The 18,982-nt window shown below is 45.6% G+C and overlaps 2 protein-coding genes across 2 annotated transcripts; both read left to right on the top strand.

Annotated features, from left to right (window-relative positions):
• Positions 1-991: 991 nt before the first annotated feature.
• Positions 992-7,369, top strand: LOC131561353 (lymphocyte antigen 6E-like). Its single transcript, XM_058810636.1, has 4 exons — positions 992-1,214; positions 1,893-2,217; positions 5,945-6,064; positions 6,748-7,369. Exons 2-4 carry the CDS (start codon positions 2,166-2,168, stop codon positions 6,954-6,956), a joined length of 381 nt encoding a protein of 126 aa, XP_058666619.1. The 5' UTR covers positions 992-1,214; positions 1,893-2,165; the 3' UTR covers positions 6,957-7,369.
• A 4,729-nt stretch (positions 7,370-12,098) lies between these two features.
• Positions 12,099-18,743, top strand: LOC131567918 (lymphocyte antigen 6E-like). The gene is made up of 3 exons (XM_058819720.1): positions 12,099-12,150; positions 16,558-16,677; positions 18,520-18,743. The coding sequence occupies exons 1-3, from the start codon at positions 12,099-12,101 to the stop codon at positions 18,729-18,731; spliced, it is 384 nt and encodes a 127-aa protein (XP_058675703.1). The 3' UTR covers positions 18,732-18,743.
• Positions 18,744-18,982: the final 239 nt, after the last annotated feature.

Here is an 18,982-nt window from a genome sequence, read left to right as displayed (position 1 = left end):
GTTTGCCCTTCTCATGTGACGATTTCAACCAGGTTTAGAACAATATAAGCAAAACATTCTCCTCCTTTCCTCCTCCACTCCTCTGTGCCAAGGGAAATAAATCTTTCCACCTCACCTTCCACTTTCACCTCCAGTTAAATCCCCTGTTGCTTTTTACAAAATCGTCCTGAATTTCATGAATTTCAAATTCTTGTAAACTGGGATTTTAACTTCTCCTTTTTCTCGGTTCTTCTCATGTCATCTGTGTCCTTCCTGCCCTCATGGGCTCCTCTCATTCTGTCACCTGGCCCTGGTAGGGACAAAATATCAGAGGGCCATATGGACCAGCTGGAAGATTTCAGGAGCATCTCGTGGAAAATCTGTCAGGAATCCTGCAATAAAGCCTTGAAGAAATCCATTCTGTCCCTCTCCAAATCTCAGCAGCTTGCAGGAGACAGGAGATATTTTAGGGTTTGGCATGGATGAGATTTTGAGGGAAGAGAAAAAAAAAAAAGCAGTGCCTGAGCTGCTATTTCTGAACCTGTCAGGGGATGCTGCTGGAGATAAACCCCAACGTGGGCTGGCTCTGGGATGGAACAGCATCTCCTCGGGATTGGAGCCTTCCAGATAGGCCCCAGAAAACATGGATTTACCAGTAAAACCTCATTAAATCTATCCTGGCTTGGAGAAAATAAAATATTTTGCAATATTTTGCACTGGCATGGAGGGAGCTTTGTTTTCCTCCTGCTGGCTGCCACGAGGAGGCCGACAGAGCCAAACCTCGCCCTTCCTTGGAGCTTTTCTGGCTAATTGCCACCCCTGCTCCAAATTAGTTTCATGCTCTGCCTATTGGGAAAGCCAAAATTCCCTTACTCACGCAGGGCTGCAGAGGGACAGTGTTTATAAGTCCAGCTTGGAGGTGTTGGAAAAACTGACATCACTTCAGGAAAACTGGCGTGTTTTCCTGGTGAGAGGAGGGCTGGAGGTGGGGCATGTCAGAAGCCCAAAATATTCCATGGGAGATGGGGATCTGGGCGAGTTGGAGAGGAGGAGAGAGGGGATAAAGCAGATGGAGAGCAGCAAGGGCGCTGGCAGAGGATTTGGGGCAGCTCCTGCAGCTCCGAGGGCCACGTGAGAGGATCCAGCTCGACTTTTCTGGGGTTGTGCCTCTGTTCTGCGACTCGATGGCAGAAAGGCAACAGTGGGAGGGAAAAACAACGGCAATCCCCAAGAAGGTGGGAAAGGTTCTGGTTTTATTCATGGAGATTGGATGAAACATGACTTAAAGGAAAAAAAAATTTAAAAAGGAGGGATAAAGAGCGCAATGTGGGAATCCAATGGAATAATCCTGTTTGGCATTTCACAAATTTTCTTTTTCTGAAGACTTAATGAGTTAAGATCGTTTAGTAGCCAGCCCCTCCTTCTCCATGCTTTAATTAGTTTGTGTTTTTCTCCCTGACTTTTTATTTAAATGAATTTGTGAAAAAATTCCCAGCTTGTTCCATGCCATGGGAGTGGGTGTTATTTCTATTTGTTAACTTACACAGACATTTTCCTTTGCTCTGTGGAATTTATTTTTTTATAAGATAACATTTTCTCCTCATAAAAAACATCTCAGAAATATTTCTGATTTTGAACTTAAAAAGGAGACAGAAAATGATGCCTGGCCCCCTATGAAAAGCAGTGGAAGGATTCTGCTCTTCTGATCTCACTGCCTTTACAATCCTGTGAGACATTTGGGAGAAGTTCCCATCCCAAATTCAATTTTAAATTTAAATTCCCTCCATTTCCATATGTGCATGGACACGATCTTGGAGGATGCAGCCCGCTCCGAGACCTGGAAAAGAAACCCTTATTCTTTTGCAGGGAAAATTGCTTTGTTTTCATGTTTTGCTTTTCCCCCACTTCTCCAGAATTAGAAACTGTTGCAGAGTTCAACGTCAGCTGGAGCAGCTGCATTGTGAAACAACCAGGAAAAGGAGAAGTTGTGGTGGAAAACACACCCCCCCCCGATTTCCAAAAAAACGCCCTTCTCCATACAAGCCCGGACACGCTGCTCCCAATTATCCATCATCTGACACAGCAGCCTCTGGTTATTATCTCTGGATCAAAGCGAGCACTGCAGAGGTATAAAACCTGCCCTGCCCGAGCCCTGCTTATTTTGGAGACTCCCAGACCTCTAAAGGATGAAGCTTTTCCTCCTGGTCGTGCTCGGCGTCGCCCTGTGCACGGAAAGCGGTGAGTCCCGAAAGGATTGGGGAGACATCCCAAAACTTTGGGGCATGGCTTTGGTATTCCAGGATTTTTGCAGTGTGGACGGTGAAGCTGGAGGGTCAGGAAGGAGTTATTCCAGGAGAAAGGGGACAGGGGGTTTAACCCCACCTGGAGTTGGAGGGGTGATGAGGAGTGGGGGGTGAGATTCCCACCTCAGATAATTCCACAGACCCAGCCCAGCCCCTGGGATGGCTCCATGGGAATAGGGATATCCCTGAGGGATATCCAGGGTAATATGTGCAGTAAATCTCTGGATTTGGCACTAAAGCCTGATTTTTAAATTTTTTTTTAATTGGTTGCATCTCAAACCATCATTTCCTAAATTGATGAGGTGGTTGAGCCACAAGAAGGTGCAATTCTGGCTCCCAGCCCTTCCTTGTTGCTTCCAGGTGCAACTTTGCTGATCACAGAGTCCCTAAGGTTTTAAAAGACCACTAAGATCATGGAATCTGATCTATTAGGAAAAAATTCCATCATGGAAAGAGTGATCGAGCATCCAGGCTGCCCAGGGAAGTGTTGGGATCACATCCATGGGAATGTTCTGAAAATCCGAGGATGTGGTGCTCAGAGCCAGGGTTTAGTGCTGAACCTGGATTGGAGGTCTTTCCCAGCCTTAATGATTCCAGGATTCCCAGCTGATCCCAGGTTTGGGATGGAGACAGAGAGTCCCATTCTCACTCTGTTAATTGTCTGGGGGATTTTTTGGGAGAGCACTGGGAAGCTGCACCTCAATTTTCCTGGCTGGACTCTGCCAGTGACCACACCTCGTGCTCTGGGACAGGCAGGGAATATCAGCTAGGGGGGCTTTTGCCTTTTTGCAAACTGTATTTTTTCCTACAGGATTTGACCTGCAAATTTTTAGCCATTCTGGTCCTGGACTAACAGATCTTTTTGGCTACCACTCAATTTGAGGAGGGAAATGTTCCTATTGATGGATTTCACAGGCTTGAAACTTGGAATTGTGCATAAGCTCAGGATGTTAAGGCAAATAAAAGGATCTTTTCCTGCAGCTTTACTCCCATTTTTTTTTAAAGATCAAGGAATGAGACAGCAAATTCCTTGAGGAATGTTTTTCTCTTCAGTTAGAGCAGAGCTCTCGGTGAGTGTGGAGACATCCCAAAGTAGCCTGGATTAACTCAAGGTTTCATCTGGAAGAAATAAAATTTCCTCCCACTCTCAGCCCTTGTTGCAACAGACACCTCAAGAAATAAAATTATAGTGTTTTTCTCTAGCTTGACCAAAATTGTCCTCCCTGACTTCAGGGTGTGCCAGTTTAGGAGCCAATCCCAGAGTTCTGGATTAATTGGTGAGTCAGAAATCTCTGGAGCATAGAGAGTGGTGGAAAAATCCATCCTTGAGTGGTGCTTCTGCCTTCTCCCGCCAAGGAGTCTCCGAGGGCAACTGGAGTCTGAAATTAGGAGTTTTGGGAGGTTGGGATGAAACAGGATTTGGGCGTGGAACCAGCTCCACTGTTTCCTGCACTGATTCAGGAAGATTTTCTGGGAATTGGCCTGGATTAAAGATGCTGCATTTATTAAGGATTAAAGTGAGCTCTGTGTCTGGAAAATCCAGTTTGGGAGCTGAGTGTTTCTGTAAGGAAAGGGTGGTTCCCAGTGGGGTGGAGGTGAAATATCCCATATCATATTCCATATAAGAGAATTTTGCATGAGAAAAGAGAATGAAACCAAAACACTTTGGACAAGGACAATTTAAAGGAAGGTCCCAGATTTGAAAAAATAAATTTGTGCCTGAAAGGTCAGGACTAGGCAAGAGCCAGGTAGGACAAATGGAGCTTCTGGAGATGGGTACGACCACGACAGGAAGCAAATTGAAAAAGTCTGGATATGAAGTCAAAGAGAGCCGGGTGCCAAGTCTGAGACTTTTGGAACGACCACAGGAATGGTGGGAGGTGAAATCTGAGTTGTCTGGTGGCCTCTGCTCAGTGCCAGCCAGTGAGGGACAACAAAGGAAGAGTAGGGAATGTGAGGGCTGTGGGCCACAAGAGGAAAGGCCATGGGGATGTTGGCTGGAGTGGGAGAAGAAGGCAGAATTTCCACACAGGCAGAGGAAGAATAGAGAGCTAAAAGCAAAACAGTGATCCTGCAGTCATGGGCTGAGCTGGAGCCAGATCTGGACCAGCAGGACACTCAAGGAGCCAATTCTGGGCTAGCAAGACACTCAAGGAGCCTGTTTGGGCCAGAAGGACTTGTCCAAGGTCAAATGAGGGCAGTGGTGAGGTTGGGACATCGCTGACAAAGCCACAAAGAAACCTGGGTGAGGGCGAGGAGTGAGGAAGATGAAGAGCAAGGAAGGCAAAGCTAAAGGACAAAGCTGCCGCAAGAATTAGCGCGGCATTAACTTCCAGTAGCCAGGGATATTCTTGAAATGAGGATGAGTTTAATCCCTGGAGGGTGACATTGCAGCCAGATAAACAGATGAGGAGGAAATTCCCCTTATCATGCAAAGAATCCTTCCCCAAGGATCTCTTTGCTCTCAATGATGCTTCAGCCTCGTCGAGTGCCAGCTGTTCTCATTCACTGATTTCAGCAAAGCACTTTGCAGATGCTGAGTGTTCCAGATGTGCACGTTTTGTGGAGCAAGGAAGTTATTCCCCCATGGATGGCTGGGAAAAGGAATCTGCTGCAGCCAAGGCAGGGATTTGCTGAGCCTGGACTTCTGCAGATCCAAGATTCTCCCCCTGGCACAGGAGAGCTCTGAAAATCAACCCAAATCATAGAAAGGTTTGGGTTGGAAAGGATCTTAAAAACCATTTCATTTTAGTGTTTGGTATTCAGAGCAAGTCCTGGACAGTTGCTACCTTTGAATGTTTGTCTATATTGTCTTTTTATTTTTAATTTTTTGGTTTTTTTTTTTTTTTTTTTTTTTTTTTTTTGTTGCTTGTTTTTTTTTTTTTTTTTTTTTTTTTTTGCATGGCACATGTCCACACCCCATTTAAGACACAGTTTAGACAGTGACAGTAATCCTAACTCAAATTTTTCTGGGGTTTTGCTCAGGGTTTCTGGGGTTTCTCTCAGGATGACCTGAGAGAAAGAACCATTCTGATGCCCACATCGAATAAATCATAGAATCCTGAAATGGTTTGGGTTGGAAGGGACCTCAAAGATCATCCAGTTCCACCTCCCTGCTATGGGCAGGGACACCTTCCACTATCCCAGGTTGCTCCAAGCCTCATCCAGCCTGACTTTGGACACTTCCAGGGATGGACCAGCCACAGATTCCCTGGTCCAGTGTCTCCATACAAGAACCAGTGGCCAGAAACTGAGGCTTGGAGGGGCCAGGTTGGAAAGAAAACCCAAGAGCTTCACACTACAGGTGGTGGGACACTGGGCTGCTCTTCCCAAAAACACAGTGGAGATGTCAGATGTTTTAATGGATTCAAGGAAGAGTCAGCCAAACATCCAGAGGGAAGATCCCTGAAGGTTCCTAAATGAGCAAACCACAGCTGTGGCAGCAACTTGAGCTTAATCTGGCTCCTGGAGAGTCATTGGGGCCAAGTTTAACCCATGCAGGAATTTTTTGCCTGTGGCCACTGGGCTTGATGGATCCTCCATCCATCCACCCCTAGTTTTGTGCTCCTGAGAACATTCCCAGAAGTGCCTGATGGATGTTTTTATGCTCCTGAGGATATTCCCAGAGGCACCTGATGGAGGTTTTTGTGCTTCTTTTGCAGCTTTCTCCCTGACCTGCTTCACCTGCAAGGATGCTACTTCCAACATCCATTGTCTCAGCACCACCAAATGCTCGGATCACGAGAAGTATTGTCTGACAACCTATTCCACCTCAGGAACTGGTGAGTGTGGAGCTTTCCCAAGGCCCTGAGGACAAGGTGGGGCTCAGGTGGGGCTGACACTCATCCTCCTCCCATCAGGCAGTACAATGGAGGAATTAATGAGGATTTTAGTGTGCAGAGAACAAATCTTGGGAAGGTGGGAACTTGGCCCTGGTCTGTTGCGACATATCGTAAAAATACTTCTGATTAAACTCAGAAATTAATACTGCTGATTAAACACTCTCAGGACAGGGAGATGCTGGAATAAAAATAATTATTTTTTATTATATTTTTTATTATTAAACTCCTTGTCTCAACTCCAAGCTCAAGTTTAGGCCCATGAAGTGGTGGAAATGGAAAGTGCCGGATGCTGTGGAAGAAGCAATCCCAAGGCACGGTGCCAAAGTCTTGCAATCTCACATTGTACAAATAAGTCCCAAATTCTTGCCCTCAGCTGGCCCTGAAACCAGCAAAGGACTTGTAAGGCCTGGAGAGGCTGTCCATAGGTCACACATACACAAATAATGATGGAATGTGATGAAACCCAAGGGAAAACCCAACGGCATCAAGACAGAATAATAAATTCCCCACAGGACTGCACAGCCAGGCTATGACTGAAACCTGCCTAAAAAAAAAAAAAAAAAAAAAATTGAGATGAAAAACTGAACTACTTTTCCTGCTGTTTTCTCTCCCTCCCACTCCAGGCAGTGACCGGAGCCAGCGAATCACCAAGAAATGTTCTGCATTTTGCCCAACAATTGACCTGAACATTGGCATAGCCGGAGTCGCCACCAGCTGCTGCGAGAGCTCCTTGTGCAACATGAGTGGGGCCAACAGTGTGAAAACCAGTTCCACCCTCCTCACCCTGGGCGTCCTGGCCAGTCTTGCCTGCATCCTCAGGATGGGTTTTTGAGGGTTTTTTTGGGGGGGAAAATGAGCTGCTTGGCTTTGCATGGCATGGTTCAAGCTGCGATCCATCAGGCGGGAATGCTGCCCTGTGCCTCCCACTTGGAAGGTCACCTCCCATCAGGAGGGTTTTTTTTTTGCTCTTTCCACGCTCTGATGACAACATAAAATGATGTTTGGGAGAGAAAGGGGTAAAATGAAGCCCTGCACGTGCAGAATGGCCCCATGTGGCCACCATCTCTCCTACTCCTGGCATTTATAACTCTGTGCATTTTTTGCCTTTCATTCTATCCCCGCCATTCTCTCGTGCCAATATTTTTTTTCCCCATTTTCGACCCTGTATCATTTTGCTCTGAGAAAGCCTTTAATATTCCAGTTGTTAAACAGAAACTGGGCACAATAAAGTGTTATTTTATTCTATTGTGTGGCTGCATGGTATGGCACACTGGGTGTAGCTGCTGGATGTATCCATGTTTTGGGATAAAAGCGGAGGCGTTTTCGCCTGCAAGTTGAATGGGAATAATGCTGAAATATATTAAAATTACTCTGCATTCACTTCAGGAAGCCTCTCCCCAGATTTTATTTTTTCTGCACTGGCAGAAATGGCATTTTTGTGACTCCATTTTGGAATAAACTGAATTCTATTTAACTTCCTTTCAATTCCTCTCCTCGGTCAGCTGCCTGGAAGGAAACAGCTCTTGAGCTCTCCTGGAAACAGGGAACAAGGCAGGGAAGGGATCTGGAGCATTTTCTTTAAACTGGTTTAAGATCTGCCAGTGGAAGTTCCTTTAGAAGCATTAGGATTATTCAGAAAAGGGAGAAAAGTATCTTGCAACATGCTTAAAGGAAAATCGTAGGAAAAGACAGATGGTTTCTGGAAAGAAACCTGGAATTTTTCATACTCATCTGTGAAAAAATATTCACACTGCAAATAAACCTTTTATGTTTGCTCATCAAGGTAAAATTGAGGGGACTCATTACCCTGCTCTGACCTTCCCTGTGGATAATCTTAGGAATGAGAGGTTTGCTCCCTTGGACCCTTCCAGGGAGGCTGAACTTTCTCCTGGGAGGAAGGAACTCTGCACAAGGATCATCCTGAGGGAGATCTCCCAGGGAAACCAGTTGGGTGCAACTCACCCAGCTGGTTTTCTTTCCCTAAGTTCCTTGCACAGCTCCATTTGACAGGCATTTTCTGGGATTAGAGGAACAACAACACTTGGGAAAAGCCACATCTTTGTTCTTTCCAACAGCTGTGCTGAGGAAACCTGGGCTTGTGGCTCCAGCTCATCCCAACCTGGTCTTACCCCTTCCTCTTCACCTTCCTCCCATCCACGTCCAACCCCAGCTCTGCATTCCCTGATTGTTTTCTCTCCCAGATTTCCTTGTTGGCTTCTTCCTCCAGTCTTACTCTGGGTTTTTCCATCCAAACTCTATTTTCTTGCCTCAACACATTGTTTCCTCCTCAGTCTAAATGGAAGATTGGCCAATGATACTTTGATTTTGGGCATGAGTCTCCCCATTCTCCCCAATAAAATCCAATAAGGATTTTATTGCCTTTTCCAGCTGAGCTGGCTCCATCCATCTGCCCGATTTCTTCTCCTCACCCTGCATCCCTTCCTGTCAAATCTAGGGATCCAAAAACCCCAAACAAGCCAATTCCATGACCTTGGCTGGCCATATTCTGCCCCACATCCTTCTCCTAACACGGTGACAACTGAACTATTTGGAACAATCTTCATCCCATGCCATCCACAAGTTCAGGACTTCTTAGGGACAATGGCTGGCACAGGGAAGGGCCAAGACGGGGCTGGTACGGCCTCAGGTCTTGTTCTGCTAAGCTTGGGAGTCCAGACCTGCCCTTGGCAGCCAGGTTTAAAATTAAGGTCATGTCTTGAGCTGCCTGGACTTGGCAGGTGCCTCTGTTTTGGGATGGGAAGGATCCTGGCATGGCAAAGGGGATGGAAGCATGTGGGGCACCCCCTGGAGCTGTTGCATGGAAAAGTTATAAACAACCCTGGAAATCCAGAAGTGCCATCCCTAAGGGAGTAGCTCCATCCTGGCTGCCTCCTTCTTGCCTAATTTCCCCTGACCCCACAGGTTCTTCCCTGGTGCCCAACAAAACGCATCCATGTGCTCCAAAGCTGACCCATGTCCCAAAGCCCTTATCTGGAGGCGGGAGCAGCAACTTCCCTGAGGCACGGGAGGACCTAAAAACATGAGAGCTCCTGTGGTGAACCCTCCCCTTGGATTGTTGTGTAAGAGGAGACTCTGCCAGCCTTCCCGAGAAATCCTGATTGGCACCTCCCACGCGGGCGCTGCTCCCTAATTCCAAATCTTCCCATCACCCCGGGTTTCTGGTGCCTCCCATGGCTGCACACTCCTCACATGGGAGCATTCAGCTGCCCCATGAGCAGAGACATCTGTGATGCCTGGAGGGCTTTTGGGAAGGAGATGGGAGCCTCATTCCAGTGGCTGGGATTGATCCTGCGAGGTAACTGCCTCTCTCTCCCTGTGGATTATATAAAAGTCATTTTTCAGAGCTCTGAGTCACTGCACCAGGACCTGGATCAGCCAAGGAGGCCTTTCCCTGCCTGAATGAGGCATCTGCACAAGGTGCTTTAACTTTGGCCCTTGGGGCTTTCCCACCATTGGTTTTGAAGGATCTGTGCTGCCTGCTGCTCTCCTTGAATAATTCCCCTGCCTTTTCCCCCACAACGTGAAATTTCTCCCACTTTTCCCTGTTTATTTGCCCGGATCCAACACAGTGCCTCAATGCCAAAGCATGAGACAGGATGGAGGCAAGAGGTCAAAGCAACACCCTCAGTGAGTCTAAAAATCTTCTGGAAGCCATGGAAAGGGACAAAACCAACCCTTTTTCCAAATCTGACTGCTGCTTTCTTGTCACAGAGCCAACCCATGGCTCCAATTTGAGCCCACTGCCAACTCATGGCTCCAATTTGATCCACTTTAATTTTCCTGTATGGATAATAAGATTACTCCAGAGAGGTGACTCAGCTTCCTTGGGGATTTTTTCCCCCCAGTCTTCCTCAATTTACTCCTCACTTGGTGTCCCTGCTTCAGCCCCCCTTCTCCAGGCTGTGATCCCGGGTTGCAGGAGACACCCTCTCCATGCTGGATCCTTGAGTGAAGCCTCTGAGTGCTTTTGAGTTTTGTAATCTGCCCTGTTGGGAAATAAATATTTTTTCCATGCTCTCCATACACTGGGAAGAGGGAATACTCCAGCATTCCGAGGTACCTCAGAACCACAGTGCTAAGGAAGACATTCACGTCCCGGAGACAGCTCCCAGAAAACTCAGCAAATTTTCCCATTTCCCACCCAAATTTCTCTCCTTGGTACATATTTGTTGGATGTGCCGGGAATGTTTCAGTCTCACTGCTCCTTCAAAGTCAAAGTCAAAGTCAAAGTCAAAGTCAACGTCAAAGTAAAAAGTCCAAGTCTAAGTTTAAGTTGACTTGTGCTGATCCTATTCCCGGAAGATTCATGTGGGAATAAAATGGATGTTGGAAAAGTCAACAAAGCCAGGTTGGATGGGGCTTGGAGCAGCCTGGGATAGTGGAAGGTGTCCCTGCCCATGGCATGAGGTGATTTTTAAGGTCCAAGGTGGTTTTTAAGGTCCCTTCCTACCAACCCAGTCTATGATTCTATGGAAATCAACAGGAGCTGGGATATGGAAGGGGAAAGCAATAAACAGAACAAGTCTATGGGATAAATAATACCAAAAATAGGGGAAAAAAAGGTTCTTTCAGCCCTATTGCAAAATGACAGCAAGGAGCCACACCCACTAATGAGGGAGAAAAACCTGTTTGCAAAACACTGGGGGAAAGGACCAAGTTGTCCTGTGTGAAGCACAAGGCTCAATTTGATCATCACCACTGACCTCACCAACCTCCAAAACCCAGGGAATGACTGTTTGGACACAGGGCTTGGACAACTCTGGAATTCACCACCTGATGACATCATTCTGGGATCAGGAGGGTCTGAAAAAGTGTCAGAAAATCACATGGATCGGTAAATCATCTAGGGTTGGAATGATTCATGTTCGAAACAGTCAAAAATGCCCTGCTGATTGCTACGTGCAGGGAATTGCCAGTTAAGTTATTCCAAAATTGCCAGAAAAAGCGGAGTTTGACAATATTTTCTTTCTGCTGTCCGGGACTAATCTTGTTTTAGAAGAAGTTCTGTGGACTTGGCAGCTCGAGCTCTTACAAGATGCATCTTGAATGAGGGTCTCTATCCCAGACTGTCATGAACACATTTTAAGGAATTCAGAGGAGAGGAACAACACAGAGGAATAAAAGCAAAAGGGTTGATTTAAGAGGAGAGTTTGAAAAAATGACACTTTGAGGGATGGCTCTTTCCAGAGCAGAGCTGCAATTCCAGGGTGCCAATTTGTGGGCTTGGAACTGGAAGCCTGATTTCGAGAAACTGTTGGGCGTGGAAAAAAAGCAGCTCCTCTACAGAATCCCTGGATAGCAGCAAAACTTCATTAAATCAAAATTGTACAAGGTACTGGAGGATTGCAAGCAGGAAAAAGAGCGAGCAGAGGGATTAACCAGAGAAAAATTGATAAAGAAATGAAGACTGACATGAAAATTTGAGGAAAATCTTCTTTTTAACCAACGATTAGCTAATTTAATTTAGTGTAAAACACACTGATTTTGAGGTAAACCAGCTTAGGCCAGCTCAGAGGCTGAGTCTGGTGCTATTGAATAATTAAAGCCAATGAATGGTGCAAACCCTGGAACATCACGTGCTGTCCATGCAAAGGGACCAGAAAAATTCATTCCTAGGACAATCTCCCCATGCCTCCAGGCTCTGCTTTCATCAGAGCAGCGGCTCTGGAAAGGAGGAAAGGAAAAAATTCAGAGGAGGAGAGAGCAGATCCCGACTTCTTATCACTCACACGACCAGAAGAGCAAGAAATGTGTGGCTGAGAGGGCTTTTCCCCAAGGTGCCAGCCCTTTTCCAAGGGCCCTGGTGTGGAAAACTCCCACACACGAACATTCCACACCCTCGGGTTGATTTCATGTCCACCTGGAACCTGTAAAACTGCTGCTGCTGTTGGGCTGGGGTATAAAACCTGCCCTCCAAGCAGCTTCCCAGTGCTGCTGGGAGGATCTGCTGGAGATGAGGACTCCTCTGGTCACCTTGCTGGCTGCTGCGCTCTGTGTGGAACAAGGTGAGCCTCTCCTGCTGCTCCTACTTAAGACAAGGATTAGGGGGAAGGTGGTGTCATTTTTCCACGTGGCAAAATTCTAGAGGGTTGTCACCATCTTTGCAGTGTTGTGATGGTGTCACCAATGTCCTTTTGCACCTCAATCAGTGATTTGATGCCTAAATAAGAATCTGATTAATTGATTCTTCTTTCCAGTGCTGGAGCTCTGGTGGTGCTCCAGCCATTAAATCCACACTGTGGTCCTTGGGATCTTTCAGAAGAAGGCAAGCTAGAAGTGATAGAAAGCATAACAAAATTTTCTTTTTTTCCCTTAATAATTTCAGTTTTTGAGTATTTTAGAGACTTTTCCATCCTGCTGCTTCCTCCCTCGTAGTGGTTTGCCACGTGTCTTCCTAGAAAATGCAACACTGGGAATTTTTGTAGATTAAATCAGCGGCAGAGGTGAAAGAACTTTTCATGTTAAAGGCATCCTGCTCCCAAGTGTTGTCCTCCTTCTGGGAGTGAGACACACGCGTTGCTCCATCGCTCCTGGCACGCGGGAATGATGACCAGAGTGCCAAAATTTCCCCCACACACGATGGTTTCCCAGAAACCACGATACAAATCTGGTTGAGAAAGAGGCATCTAATTAATAAATTATCACTGATGTATCAACCCCCTACTCCTACATCCTTTGGAATGGTTCTCCAGCCTGCCTGGAAGAGCAGGACCTTTGGCCGGTTTTGGGTGTGGGAAAATGACTATTCATTATTTTAAAAAAAAATTTGATTTGGTGCCCACAATTCCTGATTGAAGCAAAGTAACATGGGCAGAAGAGGAGAATTTTCAAAGGCAACATTCTCAGTGTGACCCAGGATGAATTGGAAAGCTCACAGAGATCCAGGATCACAGATTCATGGTGGGATTCCTCACCAGTGACATTTGATATTGGCAGCAGATTCCCAATGGATTTAAGGACTTTTACACAGCACATTTCTGTGCCCAGCCTAGACCCAGAATAAGAGATTTCAGCTTTCTGGCCTAAAAGTGGGACATAAGAAAATGTGGAAACTGGCATTTGATCCTTCTCAGGTACCCTGGATCTCATCCTAGACCCTAATGACCAAATTTTGGTCAAAACTCGATCTCTCAGCCGATCAAAGAGGGTTTTTTGCCTTTTCAATCCATAAACTCACTGTTTTGTGAGTTTTGTGTCCAGCAAAAATCATAAAATGTCTTGACCCTCCTCGCAGAATCACATTAAGGGTGGAAAAGACCTCTAAAATTGTCAAGTCCTTGCTGCAATGCTGGACAAGACCAGGCAGATATTTGCTTAAGATGTCCCTGAGAGTTTCCAACAAGGAAGATTCCTCAGCCTGGAATTGCTCAGAGACTGTGATCCCTTTAGGAATTTAATTTTAATATCTCTTAGCATCTGTGTTTGTTCTGTTCTCCCATATTTCCACCACAGGGCACATAAATTATTTTATTACTTTCTTCTTTGCTGCGTCATTTTTCTTGCATCATGAAGAAGATTCTTGCGACTTTCTCAGCATATTCTCATTTTCAAACAAACAAGCAAACTAAAACCGTTCCAACCTTTCTGACAAGGTCACATTTCCAGGATCTCTGACATTCTCTCCTCCTTCTCCTCTGGTCCCTCTCCAAACGCTCTGCATTTTTGGAAGTGCTGCGGAGAGATTTGGGCACCAGGACTCCAGATGAGGCTTTGCCAGGGTGGAAAGGCCACTTTGTGTATCTTGCACATGACATTTCTGCCCGTGTCCCCTTGGGTGACGCCTGTTTCCGTGGCTGGAATGTGACACTGTAGACTCCTGATGTTGTCACTGTGGTTCTGTGTCACAGACATCTTTTATGAAAAATTCTTTCCTTAGGATTTTTTCTCCTGAGAAGCTGAGAGGTCTCAGGAAAAAAATGTAAATAATGGTTATCTGCTACTGTGGAATGCAACAGGTGGATCTGTGATTGGTCTCATGTTGTTGTTTCTAATTAATGGCCAATCACAGTCAGCTGGCTTGGACTCTCGGTTTGAGACACAAGCCTTTGTTGTCATTCCTTCCTATTCTATTCTTAGCTCGCCTTCTGATGAAATCCTTTCTTCTATTCTTTTAGTATAGTTTTAATGTAATATGCATCAAAAAATAATAAATCTAGCCTTCTGAAACATGGAGTCAGATCCTCGTCTCTTCCCTCATCCTCGGACCCCTGTGAACACGGTCACAGTTGAATTGTAACTGAATTGTAACTGAACCAGTTATTTGTCACCCTACATTTAAGTGTCTAAGTTTTATCTACTGTAATTTATTTATCTTGATTTAACTGCATCCAATCTTCTTGTTCACTCTTTTATTGCATCCATCTGTCAAAATCACTTAAAATCACAGGGATGGTTTGGGTTGAAAGGGAGATTTAAGATCATCTCATCCCAACCCCTGCCATGGGCAGGGACACCTTCCACTATCCCAGGTTGCTCCAAGCCCTGTCCAACCTGGCCTTGGACATTTCCAGGGATGGGGCAGCCACAGCTTCTCTGGGAAACCTGTGCCAGGGCCTCACCACCCTCACAGGGCAGAATTCCTTCCATTGCTCCAGTTGGTTTCATCAATAATCCTCGGGAATTACCCTCTGAGTGTGTTTTCATGCCTAGCTTTGTACCCATTCCCTGGAATTTTCAGCAGCTCGAGAACATCATCATTCAAAGTTGTGCCAAAAACTCCATAAAACCTCCTTGAATCTCCTCTACTCTGCACACGAAAATTCAACTTCTTGTAGAGGAGAGTGACACAAAAAAAGCTGCACAAGATCAACAGCTGGGGACTTTTTCCTTCCTTCCTATTAGAAACTTCTTGTTTCATGGTGTGACCTCTGCTGTCCTTCCACCTTCTCACTGCCAACCTCTTTTCGGGCAAAAGTGCGCCCACAGGGATGTGTCCTTTAGTTGCTTTTGCCCTTTCCAAAGTGACAGACTGGCCCCAGACTCAGCAGGAATTCAGCCAGCATTTGGCTTTGTTTCCCTCCAAAAATTAGCTTTGTTTTTAAAGGAACTCAGTCACAAAACCCCACACTTCGCTCTGGGTGATTCACAAGCTCTGAACTCAACCACCAGTATTAAACCTTTCCATCTGCCTGGCTGGGGAGTGCTCTGCACATATGTTGGGGTGATTTTGTTCTTCTTATGATGCCTCAGGTTTTAGATTTTATGTTTTTCAGATTCTGTGCTGCTTTAGTGTGTAGTTCTGAGCTTCATATTGGGGTATGGTGAGCTCTCGTCACAGAGCAGAGAGACAAAACAATTCCTGCTGTAGCTGAGGACCAAGGACAAACGATCCAAATTTCAGGCCCAAGAGCATAAACAATGAGGACTGAAGAGAGAAAAACAAGAAGGATGGGACTTCATAACCTAAAGCTGTAACTGGACAATGAACTCCAATATGCAAATGGACCAGAACTTATAAAAGTGTGAGACCCCGTGACTGGTCGTGCATTTTGTGACCATTTTGGGTTTATCTTGGGTGTAGCCCTGGCTGGGCTCTTGTGCTGCCCAAGGCATATCCATTAAAGCCTTCTAATAAATCCCTCCTTTATTCTTTATCTCTGTCCAGTCTCTGTTCTAGGTCAGCCTTCACAAGGCATCATTTCCTTTTTTTTTAAGTACTTTCCAGAGGTCTGGCCTACCACATTCTGGTTTTGAGGGCAGACACAGACATTCTCGGCAGGAAACGCTGTGTAACCTTCCTGCCAATCATCTGCCACTGCTGCAGCTGTAGGAATTATCTCACCAAATCTGCCTTCAGCACTTAAACCAAGCTTTTGGTTTAGATTTTCCATTCATTCCCGATTTTATGCTAGAAACAGGAGTTTGACAGAGCATCTGAGGGCTCTCACCAGACCTCCTAGAACTGAGGTTAGGCCAGTTCAGTGATGTTCAAGCACAAAAAAAGAGATGTGACAGCAGTCCCTGAGCCAGATGAAAGAGAAGTAGGACACTGGGCATTGTCCACCTCCTCAAAACGCTACGGGCATCTTTAAATTCTCCCTGCCAAGCCCTGCCCAGGAGAAACCCTGAGCAGTAATTGGCAATTCCCGTGGCTGGGCCCTCAGGACTGAGCTGCTATGGCTCAGCAATAATCTCCTTCATAAAAGCCCCCAAATCCTTGAATTCTGCTCACATCTCCTGCTCCCAGGGATTGCAAACAGATCGATAACACTTCTCAGCCTGAGCCAGAGGAGACAGAGAGGGATTTAGCGCTGCTGCCACGGGTCAGGAGATAAAGAAAGCCACTGGTCATTCCCACAGAAACATTCCTCAGGCTGTAAGGAGGGAAATGGAGATCTCTGCAGTGGGGTTTTTGTAGCCTTTAAACCTTGTAATGTCCTTTTTTACTGGTTTTTTTTTTTTTTTTTCTCCAGTTTATCCATTCATGTGCTACACCTGCCAAGAACAGGAGTCCAACAAGGACTGTTTGACCATTTCCATGTGTGCCAAGGAGGACAAACACTGCGTGACCATCCGGAAGGATGTCAGGACAAGTAGGTTTGGGAACAACACCTTGTTTGTTTCGTAGGAGAGCAGTCCCAGGAATGGGATTTCATCCCAGTATGAGAACAACAGGCCTCGGTGACCAACTTTTAGGAGACACTGACCTTGTGGATGCTGCCATGTCCAGACACCCTTGATATTCCTTCTGGAAACTGGGGAAAGGATGAGGACACAGGGAGCAGCACCAGGGAGTGGATTCACACCTGGAGCTGGGTGTGTTTCACTGCCAGAACTGTTTTGAGAAGTGTTTTGGCCAAACTCACCGTGGCTGACTCCCTTTGCCAAGCACAATCCTTCAGGTCTGTCCTGGTGACTCTGTGCCCTCAAAGACCTCCATGTGCTCTTATCCCAAATCTCACGTCATGCAGAACATTGTATTTATGTTGAAGGAAAAACCATCCTGGTGGGAATGACCCAGCCTGAGCATCACTTCAGGCAGCTGGAGCTGAGAGCCACCAGTGTTAACTCCACGTTAGGATTGACAAAACCTAAAACCACGTAGCCCAGAGAAGTCCTGGTTGGACTTGATGATCTTAAAGGCCTTTTCCAACCTTAACAGTTCCAGGATTCTATGGCACTGTGGCTGCCCCATCCCTGGAAATGTCCAAGGCCAGGCTGGATGAGCCTCTGAGCTACCTGGTCTGGTGGGAGGTGTCCCTGCCTGTTGGATTTTTCCTAGCTTTTTTAGAAACTGGGCAACTCAGAGGCATTTTAAAAGATTTTATTCCATTATCAGTCTCGATGAAGGGTGAGATATAAGAGATGTAAAACTCAGCACCATTCTATCAAAAGTCAACCCATTTCCTGGTTACAATATTTTATAAATGGTTTTTTGCCTATTAGCTTTTGCCACACAGTGCTGCTAATACTTCTAACACAAATCACCGATATTTTTTCCACACATGGTCCTGCTACAGTGCATCTTTCACAGTTCTAATTCTCTAAAACATGTGGGCTTTTTGCAAGGCCATAGTTTGAAACTTGTTTCTAGTTCAGTCTCTCTCTCTGCCTGGTCTGGTGGAAGGTGTCCCTGCCTGTTCGATTACTCCTGGGTTTTATAGAAACTGGGCAACCAAGAGGCATTTTAAAAGATTTTATTCCATTATCAGTCTCATAGAAGGGTGAGACATAAGAGATGTAAAACTCAACACCATTCTATCAAAAGCCAACCCATTTCCAGGTTACAATACTTTATAAATGTTTTTAAGCCTATTAGCTTTTGCCACACAGTGCTGCTAATACTTTTAAAACCAATCACCGATATTTTTACCCCACATGGTCCTGCTACAATGCATCTTTTACAGTTATAATTCTCTAAAATACCTGAGTTTTTTGCAAGGCCACAGTTTGAAACTTGTTGAAACTTGTTTCTAGCTCAGCCTCTCTCTCTCAACAATGTCATCTCTGTTCCATGGCCTTCCTAACTCAGCACACTTTATCTCAGTGTTTGCATACAGATGCACAAGACTGTGTGAGCTTTCAGTCAGGTTGTGAGAATTCATTACAAGTCCATTTCTCACATATCTCCCTCATTTTTTGGATTGTGAAAACTTTTTTGATGGTCTCACTTATCATTTGTTGTACATAGTGAAGTATACAAGTATACAATTCATTACAAATCCACTTCTCACGTCTGCCCATGGATAGTTTTTAAGGTCCCTTGTAATCCAAGCAATTCCATAATTCTATGGTTATTCCATGAAATTTGCCTTGAGGATTAATACCTGGCCTTCCTTTATTCACCGAAACAGATTTAGCCACAAAAACATTTAAATAATTATTTTTCATCCTCCTTTTTCTCTTCTTTCCCCCACTTTTTTTTCCTGCACTAGAGCCCAACAAGCCTAAATACGTCATCTCCAAGATGTGTTCTCCAACGTGTCCAGAAACAGGCCAGCAACAAATCCAAAGCTCCCAGAATGTTTCCTGCTGTGAGAAACCCCTGTGCAACGTCAATGGAGTCAGCAGCAGGCAAAGCAGCCACGGAATGATGTCCCTGGGTGTCCTGGCCAGCGTCACTTACATCTTTACATATGGATTCTGATGGGTTTGGAAGAGCTCCCCGTGATGGCTGAAATAAAAGTGTTGGTCTGGGATAATTTTCCACTCTCAAAGATTCGTGTTTTGCGGTTGAGCTTCCCCCTGGGATTTTTGAGAGAGCCTGGATAAGTCAGGTGCTGAACTCTCATTGATTTCCTGAGCCTGCCTGAATCCACAGTGTCCCCAGACATCCAACTCACCTAAGAAAACATATAGAAAATGGCCTTTTTGACATGTTCAAGCCTCAAATCATTA

Source organism: Ammospiza caudacuta, chromosome 1, assembly GCF_027887145.1.
Source record: "Ammospiza caudacuta isolate bAmmCau1 chromosome 1, bAmmCau1.pri, whole genome shotgun sequence".
Lineage (NCBI taxonomy): Eukaryota > Metazoa > Chordata > Aves > Passeriformes > Passerellidae > Ammospiza > Ammospiza caudacuta.
This window is presented reverse-complemented; position numbering and strand designations above follow the sequence as displayed.